Source organism: Astatotilapia calliptera, chromosome 7 (assembly GCF_900246225.1).
Source record: "Astatotilapia calliptera chromosome 7, fAstCal1.2, whole genome shotgun sequence".
NCBI classification, from domain to species: Eukaryota; Metazoa; Chordata; class Actinopteri; order Cichliformes; family Cichlidae; genus Astatotilapia; species Astatotilapia calliptera.
In genome coordinates, this window is record NC_039308.1 from 26,915,943 (window position 1) to 26,940,274 (window position 24,332).

Genomic DNA, 24,332 nt, shown 5'->3' on the forward strand with positions numbered 1-24,332 from the left:
TTAAAAAGTTCTATAAAAACATCGTTAAAATTCAGTAGACTTTACTAACACTGCTACTGCAGAAGGTATGCAAGTCTGTTTCTTGTTTCCGTTGTCAGTGGGAGGCTAGGGGTCATTCCTCCAGAGGGCAAGCATGAAAGGGTGATGTAATTTTTATACTGAAGTCTCTCAGCAGGGCTCAACTGGCTCAGTCGGGTATCTACAACTACCACCTCGCTCTCATTCTCTTTCCCTTTCTCACTTCTTTCATTTGACTCTTTCTCCACTGCTGCTCTTTTGGCTAATTTCTCGTTTCTTTTCTTTTTTGTTTTGGGTTATTTTCCCTCCCCTCATAGCTCTGCAGCTTTGCATATCTCTTTCACTGTTTGTGCTGTTGTACCTTTGAAAAAGAAGGCCTCTCCTCGTATCTGGGCCACTGCATCAAAGTGACTGGTGCATCTGTCTGGGGTATCTCGTGCCAGCCTGAGAGAGATGGGAAGAAAGTAAGAAGGGAAAAACAGCGTAAAATGAGCGATAACAAGGATCTGCTGGATTCTAAACTGGACATTTATAAAGCTTTAGACCTCTAGCCACCACAGAAAATGTTGTATCTCGGTTCTAATGACTCACCTCTCATTTGCAAAAATTTCCTGTTGTGAAAAGTGAAAAAATTATTTGACCGATTATATTGCGTAGCTTTTTACTGACATGCGTCGACCCCTTCTGAGAAATTTTGCACAAGCTGTTCCTGATATCCTCTCAGGTGCCTGTGCGTGAATCACTGAAACCATGCTAAAAGAAGTGAGGTAGCTATCAGGCTGACATGGTGAAATCCCTCGGTGTGTTTATCCCCAAGGTTTTTAAGTGATTTAAATCACTGACGTGGCCTGCATGCCAATGATGAAGCCATTAGCACCACAGGGCTGAGAGTGAGAGCCTGCCAGGCCTTATATTACCAACAAAGGTCTCTATTCAGAACTCTATTAGCGCTACACCACAGTGCAGTGGTCAGTATTGGTGCCCTTGTCGGGCCCAATCTAGCTTTTTCCACACATCATGACCTGACCAAGGCAGCAGGAAACAATTAATGAAGCTAGTGGACGTCTGAAACTGGCGAGCAAACGCTGCTAAATGTTCATCTGTGGTGTTTTAGCATTACCTCACTGTGTGTAGTTGTATTTGTACCTCCACCCATCTGAAACTAACTAAACTCTTTAGACCTTCAGACTAAAGTTTCTTCAGGTTTGCTTTGTTTTTGGGGGCTACCCCAGGCTGGGGTTGAGTGGTTAGGTTGTGTGTGTGATGTGTGCGAGAGAGTGTATGTACTCTCAAAATGTATAAATGGACAAAATGCAGTCTAATTAAGCTTGATAACCTAAAGAAACTACAGGTTGATAGCTGCCCAACTGTCTTCTGAGAATTGCTTAATTTGATGGGCAAGGTTCCATGCTCACTCTTGGCTAATTTGCTTTTTGGTACCTTACAAGTTCTATCAAGTCTCCCCCTCCCCGCAAGAAAATTCTTTTTTACAATGAATGTAAGCCTGCATAGATTCATTACACTACGTCTCAGTGGAAGTAACAAAAACCTGATACAATTATAAAACAATCACAATGCAATTATGTACAAAGAATCATCCCAAAAACTGAAATCTCTTTGTAATGTGATTCAATCCAGTGAAATAAAACAAATGAATACCACCTGCATGAGGCCTGTGGATGTAAATTCATTTATTGTCATGACTTTAATAACACCATTTTTCCACAACTACTGTATATAAATAGACAGAATGCACATTGAGAAGATGGTTTATTTGCTTCTGCTGAGGCTTGTTTTCACTTCAATCAAAAAGCATTTCAATAAGTTGTGTCCTGAGATGAACTGTGCTTTGAGTTTTATTGACACAGACCCTCTGGCCATCATGCCTGCTTTACTAAATTTATGAAATTAAGATGAAATGAATACTGAAATTGGCTTTCCTTCTTCCAAACAATGCAGCTAATTTAGGTAAAAGAGACCTTAAAACAACTACTAAGGAATTAAGTGATTTTTATGGACTGCATTATTATTAGAGTGCCAGATCTATTTCTGTTGCATTTAAAAGATAACAGATACCTTTTATACTTCTACTTACATGACCGTGGACCTGTTTTCAGGAAGATCTAGCAGGACAGGAGGCTCGGCTGTCTGAGACGAACTGCCTGGTTGATTTGTGTGGGACACTGAGTCTCTAACACCTGGGAAAACAAGACAAACATATGTAATAACAATAAATCCCTTATACTATTTTTGATAATTTATTTAGTTTCTTTTGTTCTCCATTTGTGTCTTACATTTCATATGACACATTTTCAGTCCCATTGCCACAGGATCATAATGGCTTAATGCCATGGTGACCATATTTTGATTTCCAAAAAAGAGGACACTTGCACCAGTCATGAAGAACTTTAATAAAACTGTTTACTTAAAGAAAACTTTAACGTATTTAAACTATGCCTTCTCTGTGCAGTTAATGAATGGTGAAATAAAAAATGTCATATAGGCTTTTACAAGTCAGCAAGTGCAAAAAAAGAGGACGGTTGGTCACCCTATTAATGCCAATAATTTGGCATTAACATCAGCACAAAAATTGTGCACCGGGAACTTCGTGGCATGGGTTTCCAAGCACTTCCTGTGCAAGTGTGTGCAGGGATAGACAATTAGATAACTAGATAGAAACAAAAGAAGATTCATCACTCAAAGTGAATTAAAACTGCCCTGAGGGCAACCTATGTGGTCTCATACTATTCTAGAGGACAGTTTAAAATTGTAAGATGTAGAAAAAGAATAGAGCCCTTGAGTTCAGTTTGCACTACTGAACTCTATGCCATCAGCTTGATGGTTGCAGCTCTTACTGCAGTACAGAATGTGGATCACAATGGATTTTTTCTTCTTGTTCCAGGTACTCATAGGTAGAACACAGTCTGAACAAAACGGGTTAGCTTTGATTTTAATGACAGAAAAAAGTTGCCAAATCATTCAACAATGGAGGAGTCAAAAGTATGTATGACTAAAATAAATATGTGAGGTTACAGTGCTATCAGTGCGGACAGAAAGATATTTGTAGGACTGGTCATTGGTTGGTTAGGAATAACCACGGGGGTTGTGATCACCAACATTTTTTTGGATCCAAAGTCATCTCAAAATGAGGTAGTTTGATCATTTCCACGTATCACAATATTCCCCTTCAACAGGATTCAGCAATTCAAATCACACGCCACCATTATTTATCCCCGCACTTGATTGTGTTTTTCTAAAAGTCATCATTTTCTTTCTTTCTTGTCTCACTGTCACTTCCTGGATCAGGGAAAGGTTTGATGAAGTCACATGGCATAATGAGGTCCAATTAACTCCATCCATGTTTTCATTAAATCAATAACCTTGCTCTGCAGAGCTCATAAATTGGTGCCCCCTGCATGAGATGAGGCTGCTGTATCTTCAGTCTCCTGAGCTGTCACAGCCACTAGTTTACTGCGAGACAAACATAATTACAGCCAAGGATCATGACTCACGGCCAGCAGAGAAGGATTCTATGAAGGGTCGGAGACTTCACAGCATTGATCATGTTTGACACTGCTTGTTACTAATGATGATTCATCAGGTAAGCAGATAATTTTGTGAGTATTTACTGCAGCACATATTTCATATTAATGATGGGAAAAAACAAAACTATATTTCCAGTAAAGAGGCTTAGCCAGGAGCATAAAATTGTTCAATATAATTATGGAAATACACGAAACAGCTGACTGTAATAGGAAAAATAAATTAAGCAGTTCTGATTTAGGTCATATATTGTTTCAGGCCTTGAGTCACCCCTCATTTCTTTATGTTGTGCCAGGAAATGGGAAATAGGTGCAGTGACCTACTGAAATGTGCAAATATGCACCAACAACAGGTGCAGATGCAGGTCCTGTGTCAGGTCTTTGCTGCCTTTTTCCTTATTTTCAGGACATGACAGTGCAATTCATTTGCTATAGATAGTTTTTTAGGCCTGCTACTTCTACTTTTTTATATGTGCAATGCGTTGTTAAGGACACGCTGCACACTGTGCTGACACATGTCAAGTTCTCAGCTAATTCTAATCACCTTGTTGGTGCAAAAATGCCATTTTATGCCTGTTGAAATGTTGTCTCTTGTGTGTAACCGGGTCACAAATTACATATTGTTATAATTACACAAAATGTGTTCTAAACTCCAGGATCCCCAAGCCTGTAGTTATCTTCATTGTCAGTGAGAGCCCCTCCTCATCCTTTTCTTCTTCTTTGGTGCAACCCTATAAATTTGCAGTACCCCTTTTTGGTCTCTCCCCTTTTCTACAATTCCCCTGCGGGAGAGGTTGGTATCATTTATTGTCCAACACTAATTATATTTCTATCCACCCTGCCACCCTGATGTTTCTAATTGTGTGTTTTAGTTCATTATTGGCATCATTATGCCTGTCTTTACTTGCTGTTATGATCCTTTTCATAGTTACACAGCCAGTTTGCTTCAATGTTTATGGATTTGTGCTTTTCAGTAACACCTGAGGCAGATTCAATAAATGGAAATTTGTTAGGAATCAAAGTAATTTACTTTTCTGGCTCATCTCCCTGACACACACACACACACACACACACACACACACACACACACACACACACACACACACACACACACACACACACACACACACACACAGGCGCCTTTTACATACCATAAAGCTGCCAAACTCTGACTTTGTCTTCATAGGGTAGATCATATTTTAGAGGGTCTCCAACAGGGCCCTGGTAGTACGGTCTCATGATGGACTCCATTGCAGAGGTGTGGACCAGACCGATGGCATGACCAAACTCATGGACTGCGACTGCAAACAGATCCATGCCGTGAGAGTCTGAAAGAGACAGAAAGGAGATTACACAAAAAATGAAAGTAAGCGCACTGTTAAAAGCCTCGTTTAGTGAAACATAAAGAAGAGAAAGCAAACCTCTTTAGAAATGCACTCTAAAGGTCAAAGGTCACTATACACAACACAAGTAATGCTCTGTAAAATTGCTACTATTATGACTATAGTCCCTGTATTTCGTGCATGGTTATAGCCATTATTTAAATAATATACAAACCACATTTTTCTATATGTAAGAACTCGCTTTATCGTGCTCAAACTATTAGTTAATTTTTGTAACAGTTGACTAAAATAATAATAGACCACTCCCATTTGTTTTTCAAGTACATTTGTGGAAGGATTTACTGCTGCTTTGCATTTGATTTTATGACGAGATAATCAATTAATGTGTAATGTCACAGCTTGCAGATTGCTATAAAGAAGTTGTTCTAGGTCTTCAGCTGCAGACACTGATCATGTGTAAATGGATAATCTGCTTCTTCCTCCATGGCCAACAGACTGTTTTGATTGGTCACACATGTTCAATTAGCATTAGCATTCAGTGACAGAGAAGGTGGCATGAAAGACTTTTTGGTAAATTGCTTTGGAGAGATCCACAGCGATGGTCGCCAATGTGACCTTTCTGCTATGGGTCTGCACCCTTAATTGACCCTTTTCTTTTTTTTTTGTCCAACTTGTGGTGCAAATTGAGAGGCATGACAGACAGCTCAGGAAGCTCTGAGTGTTGCAGGTGTGTGGTATAGTGAGATAACTATGGTAATACTGCCTGAGTCCCTGGGCCGCCAATCAAAATCTTAGTGCGGAAAGACACCTAAAGAGGCTGCAGGCTATTAAAGCACCTTCCCTCCATCTTCAGCTAAAACATAAAAAGAAAAATCCTCCCAAACCCCTTGTCTGACTCTGTGAAGCAAGACAGAACCTGGGGCTTAGAGATTTAGATTTCCAAAAATATGAAGAGGTACCGTGTCAAACCAAGCTAGCTCAGAGTTCCTTGGTGGCTATGTGCGCAAGTCTGCATTCAGTAAACCATAGGTCGGCCACGGCCTGGGACACGCACTCGTGCTTACAGTATTCACCTGGGGTGGTCAGGAGGCAAATGCCAACTCTAATCTACAGAAGCACATGTTGCAGGTGAACAATAGGAAGGAAAGAAAGGGAGAGAGAGTGAGGGAGAAAGGGAGAACAGGGACTCAGAGCACAGTATGTACCATGTCATCGCATTTAAGGTCCACGTGAAGCAGACATAATAGACATAATGACTGAGGACAAAGTCAGGGAGGCAAGGATTGTGTGAATGCACCAAATTATTTTAGAAAAGCAGAGACTGAGACACATAGAGAGAGAGAGAGAGAGAGAGAGAGAGAGAGAGAGAGAGAGAGAGTATTCAGTATGGCTCTTCAGACTGTTACATTCTTAGGGATTCAATCTTTGTTCTTCCAGATTCACCACTGACCCATTAAGCAGCTTTTTTATCAGTCCAAATGCTTTCATGGCATGGAGCTGAGAATAGAAATTAATAGCTTCATTTGGTAGACCTTTCAACCCTCTCCTGACTGTCAGTTCTCCAGTCCACAAAGATGAGGATCACAGGACTCTGTTGCTTTGATCTTGGTCAAGAAGATCCATAAAAAACATCACAGCTCCTTAGTGGATGCCCTAAAGTCAGCCTATGTCAATAGCATGAATATCTATAATCAGTACTTCCTGCTGTCTTTGCAACTAGTCACAAATCCCTCACTCAAGATTTAGTAATTAAGCTAATTTTACTCTTTTAATGACCAAAAATAGCTTGTAATAACTCAATCATTGTCACTCATAGCATAAATACAACTATTTGTAACTGGACTATATGAATGCACATAGGAGACGTGTTTGCCACAAAACAGTATGCACTTTTAGGGTTAGCATAAAATACTCAGTGCTATTCTAGCTGGGTTTACTTTGATACGATCCTCTTCTCATCTTTTGCTAATTTAAACACGGTGAAGCTTATGCATAAGTTTAGTAATGAAAACGTGTAATCACTCACTTGCCTGCTTTCCTGGTTGTTCGACTGCTAGTCTGTTCTTTACACCACTTCCACTTTCCCACACTGTCAAAGTCAATACCGACATCATTACTCTAGCCCAATCATCCTCTTGCCCGCCTTCAGCGAGCCAATCAGCCTCCAACAAGTGTGCTTTAAATCTCAGTGCTCTTCTGTCACTATGAAAAGAATAATCTTAGAGATTCATTAATTTCTGTATCACAATAAATGTTATCTTTAAATACAGTTGACAATGTTTCCCCTTAACTTATCCATTTTATTAAGTGTCAGGTCAGTCTTTAGAGTTCAAACTGATTAGTTACATCTGGAAGTTGGGTAAATACCCTGAAACAACTTATTTTTGGAAAAGAACTAACTCATGTGTTAGATACCTGTAACTAGTTGTTAACATCAACACAACTATCTAATCAGCACACACACAACAGCTCGATGCATGTCGACATGCAGACACAGTCGAGATGACTTGCTGAAGTTCAAAGTGAACAAGGTGATTTAGGGAAGAAAGGCAATTTAAGTGACTTTGACTGTGGCATGGTTATTGGTGCCAGACAGGCTGGTCTGAATAGTTCAGAAAGTGCTGATCTACTGGGATTTTTCCACAGAGCCATTGTAAGGTTCACAAAAAAGAGAAAATATCCAGTGCATTGCAGCTCTCCAGATGAAAATGCCTCGTTGATGCCAGAGGTGACAGGACAATGGCCAGGTTGCTTTGAGCTGAAAGGCAACTCAAATAACAACTCATTACAACCAAAGAAGGACAAAGAGCATCTCTGAATGCATGACATGCTGAACCTTGCAGCAGATGGGCTACAGCAGAGGAAGACCACTGGGTGCCACTCCTGTTAGCTAAGAACTGGAAACTGAGGTTACATTTCTCACAGGCTTTAAAATTTTTTTAAAAACTGTTGTAATTATTGCTGTCACATTCAGATGGTAGGATCAGAATTTGGTGTAGACAAAGTAAAAGCGTGGCACACTTTGGGCCAATAGAAGCAGTTGAGCGTTATTAAATGCTACAGCCTGCCTGAGTACTGTTGCTGACCATGTTCATCCCTTTATGACCACAGTGTATCCATTTCCTTGTGGGTGATAAAGCACCATGTCACAAAGCTGTTTTGTTGAAAATGAAAATGACTTTGCTGGAGCAAAATGCCCTCCACAGCTACCAGATCTCAATCCAATAGAGCATGTTAGAGATGTGAAGGAGAGATTTGCATGATGGATGTGCAGCTGACAAATCTGCAGCAACTTTGTGATGATATCATGTCAATATACACCAAAATCTCTGAGAAATGTTTCAATCTTGTTGAATCTGTGCCATGAAGAAAAGGGGCCCAAGCTGCTTCTACAAAGTGTACCTAACAAAGTAGCATATCTGTATATGCCCCTCCCCCCCTCAACGCTTCCGTCATTTCCATGTTTTGCCTCGTGTTCTGTCAGTATGTTTTATTTCCCATCATTAAATTTCTAATATTGTGCTCCTAGGAAGTACAATCCTCTCTGAGGTTACTGACTTAATCACTAAAAAGGTTTTGCGAGGATGCACTTCATGCTCAGGACTTCCACACTGTCTGTAATGGTATTGGCTCACAGCCAAAATTCAGTCCACCCAGGCAAAATGCTACGCTTTCCCTTGTTTGGGCCACACCAGAAGAAAAAAATATCTCTCTAGCAGAGGTCAGAACGTTCTTCCAAATATCTGCTGCTCCTCAAGCTGACATCCATCACTGTAATCACACAGTGACATCACATTTAGCACAGAACACTGTAATCCCTTAATGACCTCCAATACGATCGGTGAGCCCCGAAAGCCCCGTCCACTGCTCCAGTTATTCAAACCGAGTTGTTAGTAACCAGACAAACTGAACACTCAGATAAGAGACACAACCACACGCAGAATGAAACTCTTTCTCGTGTGTTTTCCTTCTTTATATTGGTATGTTTTCTATGACACATTGAATTCTGATTCAAATACATATATGAAGTGAAGTGGCTGCTTTAGAGAAGATTTTTAGTTATATTTTGTTGACTCTAAAGGAAAAAATAAATAGTGCAATACAATACTCCAGTGGACAAAGTTTATAATTGCTGAACTCTTTCACACCATCCCACTGTTACGTGTACCTGTTCTAACTTTATCGTTTGTTTATTGTCTGTGGAATTTGATCCTGTTTGTATTTCCCGGCACTGAATTGTTCCGCAGCATTGTTTGGTGGGTTTTTTCCATTTTCTTTTCAGTATTTTACTTCAGTAACATGTTATTGTTAACATACATCAGTCTGGAAATGTGGTTTGAAAACCAGGGCACAGATAAGGCACGCTGTAATGTAAAGAGCAGGTTTAAAGAAAAAAAAACCTTTAAATTGCAGTTTCAAATAATGCTCTATGAATGTAATAGCACAATGTAGCCGAGAGAGACTAGAGTTTGATATTTTCAATGATTCTTTCATGTTTTCTGTTCTCTTGGAGCTTGTAAAGTATACACTTCCCCTCCTCTCTGCTGCCAACAAAACAATAGGAGGACGGGTAAAATAAAGTGTAACGATCATTGAAAAAGACACAACAAAAATAGGGTAACATGCCCAATATGCCAACCATTCCTCATACAGAAACATAAACAGTACACAGAATGTGTGCATGTATTCCCAACACACAAACACACACACACAGAAAAAAAAATTGAATGTCATGAAAAATTCACCTGCCTAATGATGCTTTTGTTTTAGTCAGGGTAATCAGTTTGTAGAAGCAGATTGCTGGCTGAGTGATAATTAATACAAGCAATCTGCTGCCTGTCAAAGCAAAAACAGCACTTCCAGACCTCCGCTTATTTGATCTCACCGAGATTCCACCTCTCACGACTCCTAATGGATGCCAGAACCATCCATCTACACAGCAGGGGTGAACTGGCCTGTTAAATGTGGTGCTTAATTTCCACTATTCAGCAGCATCATACACATTAGGAATTGGCCTTAGCAGACCCAGATTTAGGGTCCCGCTGAGAACAATGCACCGGGAGATGGGGGAAAGGAATTAGCAAAGGCAATTACTCAGATACGGATTTGTCTGATAATGTTCATTTTTCTGAAGACAATTACATAGCTCCACAATCTGCTGAAGCGCCAACACTCATTTTTTACCTTGTGGGCTGACCTAACACGCTTAGATCTTCCCAAGGGATTATCACGCCTCTGAAAAAGTTGCTAAGAGCAACAATTTATGATTCTGATAGCTTTGCCTGTTGTCTTACAAGCAGACGGATATGTAGTTCAGCAGTGATACCGGCATCAGCTAAGCAATGCCTTGGAGACAAGCTAGGCAAGCTGATGACGCTAGAGCGGGATGCAAGATAGCAGCAAGGGGGAGACTGGCAGAGTGTGACGTGAAGAAATTAAGAGCTTTTTAATTAACTTTTTTCCCTGAGCCTCACAACACCAGCCTGGCAGCTTCAATGTGTTAGAGAAGGCAATTTTAACAGCTAAACAAAACATTAAAATCTGGACGTGAGCTGAACTGTGCACCCAGCACCACAGAAGAAAAGAGAATTCATCGACTCTGACTTTCTTTGGGGAGCTGATTAGAGACATTCAGGAAGAGTTTCCTCTTTAGATGCTTAAAAAAAGTAGTTTGTTGCTTTACAGATGAAAAGTCTTAATGCACTAGATGCAAAGTTTGCTCTTGAGGAAATTCATCACAGTGCAGGAAAAAGGCCATTTTCTGTACACAATAATCCTCTCTGAATTATTTATTACAGGCAAAAATCAACGGCATTCCCAACATTAGCACGTAAAATATATTGTAATGCATATTATATATATATATATATATATATTTTTTTTTTTACTGTTAACACCATTATGCTTTTTAACCAAATGGATAGTTTTTTGGAGGCAGGTTATGAGTGAATTTGAGTCATAAAGGTGAGGCCCCACTGCTGACCTCTCCTCCTGTTGACCAAACCTACATCTACGCAGCTGCTGATGCCTCTGCCATCATTCCACACACACATTCAAACACACGCTCAAGCCACACTACCAGCATCGTCTGCTTGCCTTGCCATTGCAACAGCCTGGTGGGAGGTCTAATTGGAGCAGATTGAGCTGCTGTCCTGCAACATATGGTTTGCAGCCCTGACAGCAGAAAACAAAGGAGGGACATCCACAGAGGTCCTGGCCCCATCACAGACTCACCAGCTGGGTTAGACAGCCTCACACACCAATCAAATCACCATCTAAAGCCTCCAGGCTGAGGTCAAAATGCATCCCGAGGGTGCTGAATCTTTTTGTTCTTCTTCTTTCTTGTGGACGACAGTTATGAGAATGAAAATATGTTAACCCAGCATTATGGGTGAAATAAAAAAACACTCCAGTATCTAAGTTCAGATTTATGATGTATACGATTCAGTTCGTGCTTTTATGCAAGTCTTGCCAATGAATACAGCTTAATAAATTTCATATGGAAGCACAGTTATAACCCTCGTTCTCCAAACAACTTTTACTCAGACTTCCAAAACATCACAATTTTAGCCTTTAGCATCAGTCGCAAGTGATCTGGGAAGAGTCATTATTCCCTAGCAACTGGTATTTGCCAGGGCGATGCCAACTGCTTTCTAGGCCTGTGTGGCCAGGGCCTTATTTCTTAATTCACAACTACCGCAGTTAGTATGGGTTTGTGGACCACACAATGTAATGTACTGTAATGTAATTCAGTGCAATTTTTTAAACAGTTTAAAATTTCCATTGTGAATGCTCAAAAAAAAAAAAAAGAGCACTTTTGGACGAATGAGTATCTGAAGTTAGATACAATTTATCCACCATTATATAACAAGTCATCTGACAGGGGAAGGTACACACTGCTAATGTGATCCTAAATGCGTGGACCAATTTTTGTGCTTAAATCAACAACTGCTTTCAGCTCCCTAATGGGTTCAGGGGTGCACATTTCATTATTTTTGACACTTATTATTCAGTCTAGAAGTTCACTCTCAGTATAAATGATGTCTAAACACACACTGAATTTTTGGACTCTCAACAATCTGCCATGACATTTGGAGCTTCAGTACAGTTTCTTATTTGGTTTAATAATATACCAAACATAAGAGTATGTTTGCATTGTGTATCTTTGATGTTTAATGGAAAACCTGAACACAATGTAAATGAGCAAGAGGTTATTTGTGGAACAATTACAAACAATACTATCTAAATTAGTCAAGCACTTTTTATTAGTGTTATTGATTATAAATACAAAGTGATTATTTTTGTGCTTGCAGACTGCTTGTTCCCAGGCAACAGCCCATAGGAGCTACCCGCATAGTGAAGCATCTTCACATAAAGTATTGGTTTGTCATGTGCATATAGTATAACTAACATTTTCTGTACAGTGCATTTCACAAGATAATGTATACATAACCCCGAGAAGCACACTGATCGCATCATTATCTCTATGCGGCAAAATCGCTCCTATTGTGAGGGCAGGTGCTTCATAAATTCTGTTTGCTTACACTATTTTGCTTCCAGCCTTGGAAGAGGTTTTCATGTCAAAGTTTGTCATGAATTCATCTTTCATCCAGCAGATACTCTATTTGGGAATGCTGAGGGTAAGGTGATAAAAAGTTAGAATAGGTAGAGGCTGCCAAGTTGTGTGATTCTGTTTCTCCTGGAAGGGAAAAGGCTTCACTTGGAATTAGAGGAGGAATAATAGCATCCTCACACATCAAAAAACTTTTGGCACTCTATCTATTGGCCTCAGGGACGTTTTAGCAGATGGTGGTATACACAGCATGGCAGTAACAATTACTCTTCCCCTGCTGAGGAACTATTTGCAATTTTATTAGAAACAAAAGACTAAATACAGACATCAAATACCCACAAGGAGCAGATATAATTAGACAAATCAAAGTTAATTTGATTCCTAACATTTCGCTGGAACAAGTGAGGGAACACGAGTCTTCAATAACACAATTTGATGGGAGATAGATCTGTGACGAACTAAACTTTTTACCACCTGGAAACCGCATTTCATTTAAGGTGACTGACAAGACTGGTGGATAATTCTTTATGTCATCACAAACACTTATAGAATTGCAGAGACTACACGCCAAAACAAAGCTGACAATTCAACATGCACTACCACTTTACACAGTAAGTGCGAGTTTGCAGGTGTGTAATAAGGTCATATTTGATTTTCTCATTAACTTCTTTTTTTCTCAATCTTTACACAGCTACTTCCGTGTAACACTGTGCCTTCACCAGAAAGTATGCACTGGTTGCTCCCATTTATACTTTTTATTAAGTGAACTACATTCAGCATTGTCCCTGAAGGCATCCTGTATATACATAGACACAGCACTAAAGCTGGTGCAGTACAAATGCATTGCTGTCACTACATCGCCTGTGTAGACATTGTATAATAGTTTCTATGCCAAAACAGCCTGTTCTCATTCCTGCGATGTCAAATAATGCTGCTTTGTCAAAGCTGCTTGCGTGTTTCAGTTACGCACAACTTGTCCTTCGGCAGCCGTGCATGAGTCAATGGATTATGGCATTAGTAAAATAGATCTGTCAATCCCAGCTCGTCATTTTTCAACTTGAAGGGTTTCTGTTTTGAAAAAGCATGTTTTAACCCAAACAATAATCTTCCCCTTACATTAAATAAGTAGTGGTTTAAGTGTAGTAAACAAGTAAATGAAAAGAAATTAATCTGCAAGTGGAAAAAAGCAAAACTATGTGCAAAACGCAAAGCTCTAGATGGGATGGATCTGGTTGAGAAAACTGTGCCACACCTTCAGCTACCTGACTTTAGCGGTCTCTAAAACGCTACACTGAAAAACAGACTTGTGTAACGAAGACACACGGGTGGCATTTGACAAAAAACCAGCATGTGATGCCCAAGGTAGCGAAAGTATTGGTCAAGAAGTTGAGAGCTTGTTTAAACCTAGACAATTACTAGATTTAGGGAATTTTTCCTCATCCCAAGACAATAGACACCAGTTGTGGTGAGTGACCATTGGAGAGTGCAACCAATTTCACCCAGTGACGACTGGCAAAGAGGGTAGTGCATCAAACTGCCAAATGGCCATTGGTAAATAACCACAGCAGCCCATAATTTTCATGGACGATGCTGACTTGTCTGCAAACATTTGCCAACTGCTCACCAAGAGGAACCAACAATCAGTATTTTGAGTTTTGTGAGTTGATTTGTGTTTAAGTTCTGTTTAATCCTTTGTCATATTGTTTCCCAGTGCTTCTGAGTTTACTTTTGCTTTTGTTCCTCATTAGATTATATAATATTTAGCTGTCATCTTTTGAGATCCCTGTTTCACCAGTCAAATCCCTGTGTCTGTCTAGTCCCTCTGTGTTCTCTCTCCATGGCCTTTATTTAGTTCTGTCGAGTTTGCATGTCTTATTCCATGTCTCAGTGTTTGCTACTTCCTGCTTTATTTTGATAATCTTTTATTTTGGGTGTGTTATGTTCAGGTTTGCTTCCCTTATTTCATTAATTCAATTCAATTTAATTATATAGTCTCACATTAACATTTGCCTCAAGCCCCTTTATATTGTAAAGTAGAGAGTCTACAATGATAGGCATTAGTTAGATTCAGGCTACGTCCACACAAGCACAGGTATTTTTGAAAGGCAACTTTTTCTGTGTGTTGGGTATGGAAGAGGATTAGGGCCTGGAAGAGAATTTCCAGAATTCTGAGAAAAAACTTACTTTAATCTTAGATTCTGAGATTAAAGTCAGAATTCTGATTTTTTTTCTCATAATTCTGATTTTAATCTCAGAATTCTGATTTTTTTTCTCATAATTCTGATTTTAATCTCAGAATTCTGATTTTTTTTCTCATAATTCTGACTTTAATCTCAGAATTCTGAGAAAAAAGAATTCTGAGAAAAAAGTCAGAATTCTGACTTTTTTTCCTCAGAATTGTGGAAAAGATATTGATATTGAAGAATGATTCCACCTCACTGTCTGTCCACACGTAGGACTCATTTCTGTTTCTATGCGCCATCTTTGTTTACTCTTTCCCTCCCAGGCTTCTAGACTTCTGATTGGCGAACATTTCTACACGGTCAAGTCATTTTGGAGGATTGTGTGAAGCAATTGTGCCAAATATTTATCACATGTTTTCTACCCCCCCTTCTCATCAGTTTTTACTGTCCATTCATCTTTCATAAAGAAGGGACAGATGCAGGCATAGAGTAAAGGAGAGAGGAAGGTCATTTTAAGTTCAGTCATGCAGATGAAAGGACGAATAAAGAAAGCAAGTCAGAGAAAAGTAGAGTTAATGATTTATGCTGTCATTCGTGTGACCGTGCTGGGACAGTCCCTGCCTGATGATGCATTCAGTGGACTTGATTGCTCCATCCGCTTATTTCATCCAGATGAGAGGTCCTTTAATGCTTTCCCACTTGCCAACCTGATCTACTTTCTGTTTTTTTTTCTTTTTCTTTTTTTTTCAAGCTAAGGACGTTGGACGTAAAATGAGGATGATGCTAAGTGACTGGCATGTTTAGGGAACTTGACCTTGTGGCGACTATTTTGAAAAAAATAGTACACACAAATATTTAATTTGTGAGGGGACACACACACACACACACACACACACACACACACACACACACACACACACACACACACACACACACACACACACACACACACACACACAGCATAGAGTCTGAGGTTTACACATATTCATAACACAACAAAGACACATATGGTTCAGCAAAAGTGCAACAAGAAGAAAGGTGAATGAATGAACATATGAGTGAATAATGAAAAAGTGAATGTAAGTGGTTTTGAGACAAAACACTGGGCGAGATTTTCCAGAGCTGTCTAAGAATGACGGATATCTCTAATATGAGCTCATTTATTTTTGATTGGCAAAGCTGATTGAATTCCATTCAGAGCCACTGTCAACATGTCCTCATTTCAAACTCCCACATCTCCCTTGGCGGGTAATCAAGCACTTTGAAAACTGTTTGATGAAAGAAATTTGGCCAGATCATTCAAGAGGACACTGCATAAACAAATCTATTAAACCACACAATTCAGAGCAAGAAACACACTGGATGAACATGTTTCACTGGCTAAATGTGTGGTGGTGACAGTATTAACACATCGGAAAACAGCTAATAATCAATGTGACTCAGGTTAATAATCCATTTTGATAATGACTTAAATAGGGAGTGAACTGAAACAGGACAAACAAACAAATAAATAATGATGAAACACGATATACAGCCAGTAAATAATAGAGTGCCATTTTTTTTTCCTTTGAACTGAGGTGAATGCAGAAGTGTCAGAGTTCAAACAGCCAGTAATAAGCAAATTAGTTTGATGTTGATTTCTAGAAGGTTTACAATAACCAGCAAATTGCTAATCAGTTTGGCAATTATAAACAAGTGGCAACATCCAGAGCCCTGTACTACAATTTGATTTCAGTATACACAGGATGTCTTCTGCTATTTGGCTTCACTTACCCTAACATTGGCAATTAGGATAAGTGGTCACACAAAGCTGGTTATCAACTTGCTAAGTCAGTTGCTAAGTTTATTGGCAGGAGAGCAACTGTATAATATAGCGTTAAAAGGGTGCACTTTAAGCACCATGTTTGCTAAAACGGCTACTATGTTAATAAAGTTTAGCCTGTTTGAAGGAGAGTTTTAGTTGGTGCTCTTTCAGATGTAGCCTCAGTAGTGTTTAATGGTGTGAGAGCAATGATTAAATATAGACTTCAAATGTTGGGTTAATCTACAGCAACTTGAATATAGGTATCTTGCTTTATGATCATATATTAATGCATATAGGACAACAAAATATCTGTAAAATTGTTTTCTGCCTACAGAATAAATAAATATTGGAGTAAGGTTGTGTGTAAGAATCTATATTTAATAATGATGGTTATCAGGGGAACAAAGAGACATTAAAAACTCTACTGTGCAGAGAGATCCGTGTGGTCTTCCAGGAATTGTGACCTTGTTTTCCAGATAATTGATTGGTCAGTAGGTTCATAGTAAGAAGTGATCCACCTACGTAGTAGAGATTACATAGCGCTATCCCTCAAACTACTCAGATAACATGAAATCAAGGAAATAGAAAGTGGCAAGAATACCTCATACTGCCACTTACCCAGTGCTTTGTGTTAACCCCTTACAGAAGAAATAAAAACATTTAGGCCTGGTACAAAAACTGTTTTTTGACATCAAAGTAATTCCACAGTTTGGAACCTGCAAACACTGGTCACCTATGTTTGGCAGTCAAGATCTTGTAATAACCAGCAGAGATCGAATAACCAATGAAAGTAGACACCCAGGCACTGAAGGGGCCCTTGACGTACAGTACTTTGGCAATTTAAAGTAATGAGCAAGAGTACGATTTTAAAAATCAATAAAGTATTTAACAGGCGGGCAATGCAAACTGAATAGATAGATTTATAAAAAAAAAGATCTATAAGTAATGAATTGTTTGCCTGAAAAGCCCCTTTTTAAATTCAAACATTAAACTAATTTTGAACATTAAAAAAGGAAATTAAAGTGTCTTATTTTGTGTTGCTGGCACCAAATAGTTTATAAATATAGCAGATGCCGCAATTTAAAATAGCATACTGCAACTTCACTTACCTGGAGATCTGAAGGTCCAGGCTTCGTCATCATCAAAGTGCGTATCTCCAGCCGTAAACCTCTCTCCAGGGAAAAATGCATGTGCCACTGTGCCCCCCGGCCCATCAAAGGGGTATCCATCATTGTGGTCAGCCTTGGTGAAGTCGATCTGAATGTCTGCATTACTTCCAGCCACCTCGTGAAAGTTAAGTGGTGCAATGTCGCTCCAGACCTTCAAGGCGTAGTACATGAGGGCTCGAACAGTGTCCCTGCCCAATAAGGCAGAATCCTTAGGGAAAGTCCGCACTCTGAGAGAGAGAGAGAGAGAGAGAGAGAAAGTGGAGAAAAGAAGTATATCAAATATAATGAAGGAGAGGGAGAAGAACTGTGTGAAAAAGGAGTTGAGGTGACTAATGAAGAAAATGGATGGGATGCTGACAAAAAAAGTTGATAATGGACAGGGTAACTGTGAGAAGGAAAAGACTAGACCTAGCCACAGCTATGTATATACTGATACAAGGGTGGATCCTCATTGGTACAAGTCATGCCTGTGAGCTAAAAGGTCAACCTTTTATTACTCTTGGGTGTTCATGACATATAGATGGGAGAGCCCTAATTAGGTAATCTCACACACATTTCTAGCTTTACACACAGTAACCTGCCCACCAGCTGTTCAAACCTTCAGTTTATGAGGGGCTACCAATCAAAACAAAGCTGCCTTTAAGGGAAAAGTGAGGTTGTTTCACTGGCTCCACTGAAATGCTGCATTGAGCTGTGACTCATAAAAAGCTACTCTAATGGAGTTCAGCATAAAAATACAAAACTAGAAACTAGCATAATAGGCCCCTTTTGAATTAAAACTAACAATCTTGTTTGAGATGGTATCCTCAGAAGTAAAATGAATAAAGGACTGGTGAGTAGGTGATTAAGCACACGAGGAAAATTTGAAAAAGGAAAAAGAAGCACAAGATGTAGGGAGCTCTGGACTGCCTAAGAGCATGAAGATCGACTAAATAATGTCTGCCACCTGCACAAAAAAATCCTGATTCTGTGATTTCACTGGAGTGCGTGTGTGTGTGTTTTAAACTTAAAAAATAAATAAATATATATATCATGGTTAGATGCTGCTGCCACTTATTACGTCCCAATATCTGGAGAATACAATGTGCATTCGCGACATTGGCATCAGCTGTTGGGAACACCTTACAAGCCTTACCCTGTTCTTACATTTCTCTATTCTTCATTTACCAATCAGTATAACATCTCTGAAGTCATTCCTTTCTGATAGCTACAGTAGAAACAGCACAGAAATGAACAGAAAACCACTCAAATGTCAAACTAAGTTTGCCCACCTCCTCTCCACCCATTTCCCCTTTCCTCTTCATTCTCTCATTGTCTCTACGATCTCTTTTCTTTTCTTTCCATCCATCAGCCTTCGCCCCCTCCTTCATCTCTGCTTCTACATGATGCACTTACCCTCTTTGTCCCTACAAGCGCACTTTGTCTAAATACAAGAAGCCATTTTGCCATTGCAGGCTGCTCTAGGAAATTTAATCAGCGTGTGATACTGACAGAGTATAAGAAGAGTGAATGCCACCTTATCCTCCCATTACAACTAGCTTCAGGCTAGTATCATGGATAAGTAAAGGAATAACATGCCAATACATTATTTATTTATTTATTTATTTTTATTTGTGTGTGTGTTACTGCTGCATGTATTTTCTCTTACATCATTGTGGAGAAATTATGGCACATTCCTGTTACCATCCTCGACGCCCACAGCTTATGCACAGCTCTCTTAAGGTCCCGCCACAACATTTCAATCAGCACGGTGGTGCAGTGGTTAGTACAGCAAGAAGGTCCTGAGTTCAATTCCACTATCAGGCCAGGGTCTTTCTGTGTAGAGTTTGCGTGGCTTCTCTTTGAGTACCCCGACTTCCTCCCACAATCCAAAGACATGCAATTAGTGGGGTTAGGTTAATCGGCGATTCTAAATTGCCTATAGTTATGAATGTGAGTGCGAATGGTTGTCTATCTCTATGTGTTAACCCTGCAACAGACTTGTTGACCTGTCCAGGCTGTACCCTGCCTCTTGCCCTAAGACAGCTGGGATAGGCTCTAGCCCCCCCGCGACCCTGAATTGGATAAGTGGACTTTCTGTTGTAGATTTGCTGCTGTCCCTGGAACCCAGTTGAAGCTAAATTTTAGCTGTCAGGCAGATTGCCTTACATTTAACTCTTTAATACTTTGCACGACCATGAGCTACTCTGTATACAAAGTCAATGATGTGACACAGGACAGAAGCAGTAGTCAGTCACCTGATCTTAACTCAATTGAGCATGCATTTCACTTGAAGACTAAACTTTGGACACGAAGGCCCACAAACAACAGCAACTGAAAGCCGCTGAAGTAAAGGCCTGGCAGAGCATTAAAAAGGAGGAAACCCAGCATCTGGTGATGTCCATGAGTTCAAGACTTCAGGCTGTCATTGTCAGCAAAGGGTTTTCTGTCATGGTCCCTGTGCCTGCCCAGCCAGCCCAGTGTGGCCACAAATGTTTTTGGTCTGTTTTTTCCATCCCCTCTCTTGCTCGCCTCGGTTCCTCTCTCCTGTCTCTCTGTCCTGGCGGAGCTCAGATTGAGCTCCCGCCTGTGGCCCACACACCTGCAGCTGATCACCTGTGATTCCACATTTGTTTGCCATCTCTTCTTAAGGCAGGGGCACTGAGCTGTACGTCGCTGGAATATTGAGGCACTCTAGTTAGTATTGCCCGGTTCTGCAGAATGCAGTCGTTTCTTGTGCTTGCTTTGGAGTAACCCTCGTCTCTGTGAATAGGTTTCCCGGGTCTATCTCGTACCGTGACCCCTGGACCCCTGAGCGTGAGAGGAACTGCCTGGTGTGTAGGGATGGGTACCGGTATCATGATGGCACCGGTTCTGACATAAACGGTAGTAACCAGACCAAAAAGCAGCGCACATTTTGGTGCTTTATTTCGGTGCTTTTTTTTCCTGAGCTGTGATACACTTTAGATTCTTGCCAATCATTTTAGATTTCCGAGGATAGTAGGCGGGGCCAGGTACGTACGTTCTTGTAGAGCAGAGCTACAGATTAAAAATGCCCAAGGCAAAGCGGTCAAAAGTCTGGCTGTACTTCACAGCAAAATATGCAAACTCAGCAGCCTGCAACAAGTGCTTAAAGCCGCTCTTCTCTGCGTGAGTAGCTTAATATTGTTCGTGTGTAATTCACGTTGAGTAGGCTAACCACGTTATTACACTAATGCATGTAAGGTGAACTAGCAAACATCATCATAGCTACATGCGGCTGTCTTCTTGTTTGATGGCAGATACTCCCTTCACCCTGGCCAAAAAGGCTAAAATGACCAAAGAAAAAGTGGAAAACAGCTAAACATGAGAGGTTTTTGGACAAAGTTTGTGTTAATTTATTTATTTATTTTTTTCCCATTGTTTAAGCACTGCTTCCAGCCAAGAGTGATACCATATCTGCCCTATAGCTGCAGAAAAGGCTAACATTGTTATCTTTTTACAAAAAACAGCTAAACATGAGAGGTTTTTGGACCAATTGTCTGTTCTCCATTCTTTAAGCACAGGTTTGAGCACCGTTTAAGCACCGGCACCGTTTCAAAAGTACCGGTTTGGCACCGGTATTGGATAAAACCTAAACGATACCCATCCCTACTGGTGTGGAGTTGGTGTTGACAAGGAGCGGAGCGAATGTGAAGCCTTTGTGTTTCCCAGACCCTGTGGACTTTGAACCACAGTGTTTATAGGGCACCCGGTGTGGAGAAATAAAGAACTGTTTAAATCGCATCTCTCAGTCTGTGTATTAAAAAAGAACATTTTATTTTCAGTTATTTAATTTGTCGAATTACTTTTGAGCCCCTGAAATTTAAGGGATTGTTTAAAAAGGAAAAAAATGCTTTAGTTCCTCACATTTTTATGCAATCTTTTTGTTCAAACCATTGAATTAAAGCTGAAAGTCTGCACTTCACCTGCATCTCAGTTGTTTCATTTTAAATTGGGGGAAAAAAAAGTAAAATTAGAAAAAATATTTAAACACCTAACTGTATTATTTTAGATAGACCTCTTGAATAGTTTTATATAATAAAGTCCCAGTTTTCCATGCTGGGAATTTCCTTGAGGCAGGAATGACATGTTAAAGAAGACGATTTGAAAATGCAGATAGGCACACATCGTCGTGTGAGACAAGCTCTGGGTAACACAACTTTTACACGTACCTGCGCCAAAGCAAAAATGACCATCTGTCAGACCACCTGCATTGCATTCATTTGTGCTGCAATTTACATGAAAGAGGAAACAGAATCCATAAAAAGGCAAATGTGGGTAAATATAAACCATGCCGGGGAAGTTGAAGGTGAACACCTTTAGAGTGAGCTGAACTTCAGCGGAGCTGTGGCTTTTCATTAAATCCTGGATAAACTGGCTTACAAATTAATTCTCCTTTACTCAAGGGACACCACACTGTTTTTCTGTTTGGATGATGTTTTAATCCACTTATAAAAAAAATCTCCACCACAGATTTAAGAAAATAGGCTCAACTGGTCCTATGAGGCATGAAATTAAAATTGCTTCTACATCACATACTATAGATTTGATCAACACGAAATGTCCACATAGGCAAGAGATAGGCAGGTGACAGGGTGCACAGCGAGGGAACCTACTTTACTGGCATTATGAGGGGAAAAAAAAGATTTTAATTAAAATCAAAGCATTAGTCAGTTTGTTTAAGCTATATACTTATACTCTAGTTTTTCTTTTAATTTATTTCTGACAAAGTGGTTGCTCAAGAAAATGTCCGTCCAGACCAGCCTTGCTGTTAGTGCCAGTTATCTGGACTGCTGCAAGACACATAAAGGCTTAAATCTACAGGATTACAACTGTTCTTTTCCAGAATCTCAGTGTGTTACTTGCCCCTCTTGGCCTCGTCTGCCCTTTATGCTGCAAAAATCTAGCTCCACAACAAAATCCTTGGTATGTATGAACAGCTTAGACAAGCTGATCCAGTTATCGGCCTGCCAAACTCACAATGTGACAATCACTGTAAACATTTAGGTCACAAATAAATTCAGAGATGGAGCTTCTGTCACTACAAACAATTCCAAGAAAGAAAAAAAAACCCCTCTATTGTCATTCCCATCTCTTCTTTTGTTGAATTTGTCACCTTAAAAGCCAAATCTCCTGTCAAGCAAACCTTCTGTTTGACATTTGTTTCAGTTCATACTTGAATTCTTTATGATTAAGGACTTGCTGATCGATGATGACTCATTCCTCCGACTGAATCGTTTCCCCTTTGTTTTGCTATTCAAGAACGGATGAAGAACAGTGGTTCATTATGATCATTTTTAAAAGTTCATTCATTTTTCTTGTTTTTCTTTTCTCTACATTCTGGGAGCTCCTGGGGCAGTTTGTTCTGGCAAGTCCTTCGTAGCCACACTTTTCTATTGATAATGGGCTTCTGGCATATGGCATTTTCTCACATTTAGTGATTTCAACAGCTTTGTCTACTGTCCATTTCAAGTATATCTCAGTCTCATTCAGCCTTGCTTTTAAATTCTGTAATTGCTACACCAAATAAAAGGCCTGCGGTGCTCTGAGCCCTGTGAATTAGAAAGACACATACTGTTTGTCCTCTTGTCTGAGCACTGAGGCTGCTGTGTGAATTCCTGCCAAACCTGACAGCTTATCACAGAAGTTTGAACGTTAATACATACCCTCTACAAATAAAGTTGTAATTCAGGTGAGCAATGCTGACTAGCAGCGTGTTTGCCAATGTGCAATGGGAGTCGGACAAAGACACTGCTCTTGTCTCCAAAAGTAAAACGTGTGCTTGTGGACTAAACTTTGTTAAGCATTAAACAACTTAAAAATACAATTCTACATTTTGTTTTTAGTAATTTCACAAAGTGACAAACTATTTTATTTCAGAAGTACACACTGTCCAATCTTCAAACAAAAGATACGATAGTGAACAGGATCAAGGGAGGGAGTGGATAGATGATCATCATCATAAGAAAAAACAGACACAAACTATAAGGGAGAGTGAGCAAAAGGGAGCATAACAAGCAAAAACACAGCAACTCTCCTATTACAGAAATATTTCTGACAACTCCCTGTGGCTTCATCTTCCACAGTTCTAACTTTAGTCAGAGTCAAGCAGCCTATTCTCTATGAGAATGACGAGTTCCTTATGTTTCAGCGTTTCTCGGGGCTACTACACTCAGAGGGATCAGTGATCACATAGACACATTTCCATCTCTGACAGAGATGTCTCCTTTCCTCATCCACCAAAAAATGTTCCTCACTACAAAAGCTTTTTAAAAGCTGCTTCTGTTGCAGGCTTGTAAGGCAGCACGGAGGTGCACGAGAGAGGGAGCGTGCATGAAAGAGAGCGAAAGGGAGGAAGCAGATTAGATACTATCCTCTTAATGCCGGCGATACATGGGTGTGAACTGAGGAGTAGAAAATTAGAGGTTTGAGGATGTTTCTTTTCTTTAGCTGGCAGTTACACCAACTTAGCACAAAATAATGAAGTCGTCACTGATAAATGGAAATATTTAAGAAAAAAAATGGTTCATGTTAATGTCTTTGTAATCTTGCAAAAATGACATTTACATTAACTGAGAACTGATGGTGAAATGCGAGTTCTGCACAGAGCAGACGCAAGCTCCACAACTGGCCCCACACCCTGCAAAATTAAACCCATTTTTAAATTATTTCCCTTTGAGGAACTGGCTAGTTCCTCAAA

The 24,332-nt window shown here is 39.9% G+C and overlaps 1 protein-coding gene across 1 annotated transcript in view; it reads right to left on the reverse strand.

The window, feature by feature from the left end:
- Window positions 1-24,332, reverse strand: part of LOC113025907 (matrix metalloproteinase-17-like) — a 104,491-nt gene that overhangs the window by 12,743 nt on the left and 67,416 nt on the right. The window contains exons 4-7 of the mRNA XM_026174149.1: window positions 17,573-17,859; window positions 4,712-4,888; window positions 2,114-2,216; window positions 380-462 (exon numbers count right to left, since the gene is read on the reverse strand). Coding sequence (XP_026029934.1) covers window positions 380-462; window positions 2,114-2,216; window positions 4,712-4,888; window positions 17,573-17,859 — 650 coding nt within the window. The remainder of the gene's footprint in view (window positions 1-379; window positions 463-2,113; window positions 2,217-4,711; window positions 4,889-17,572; window positions 17,860-24,332) is intronic.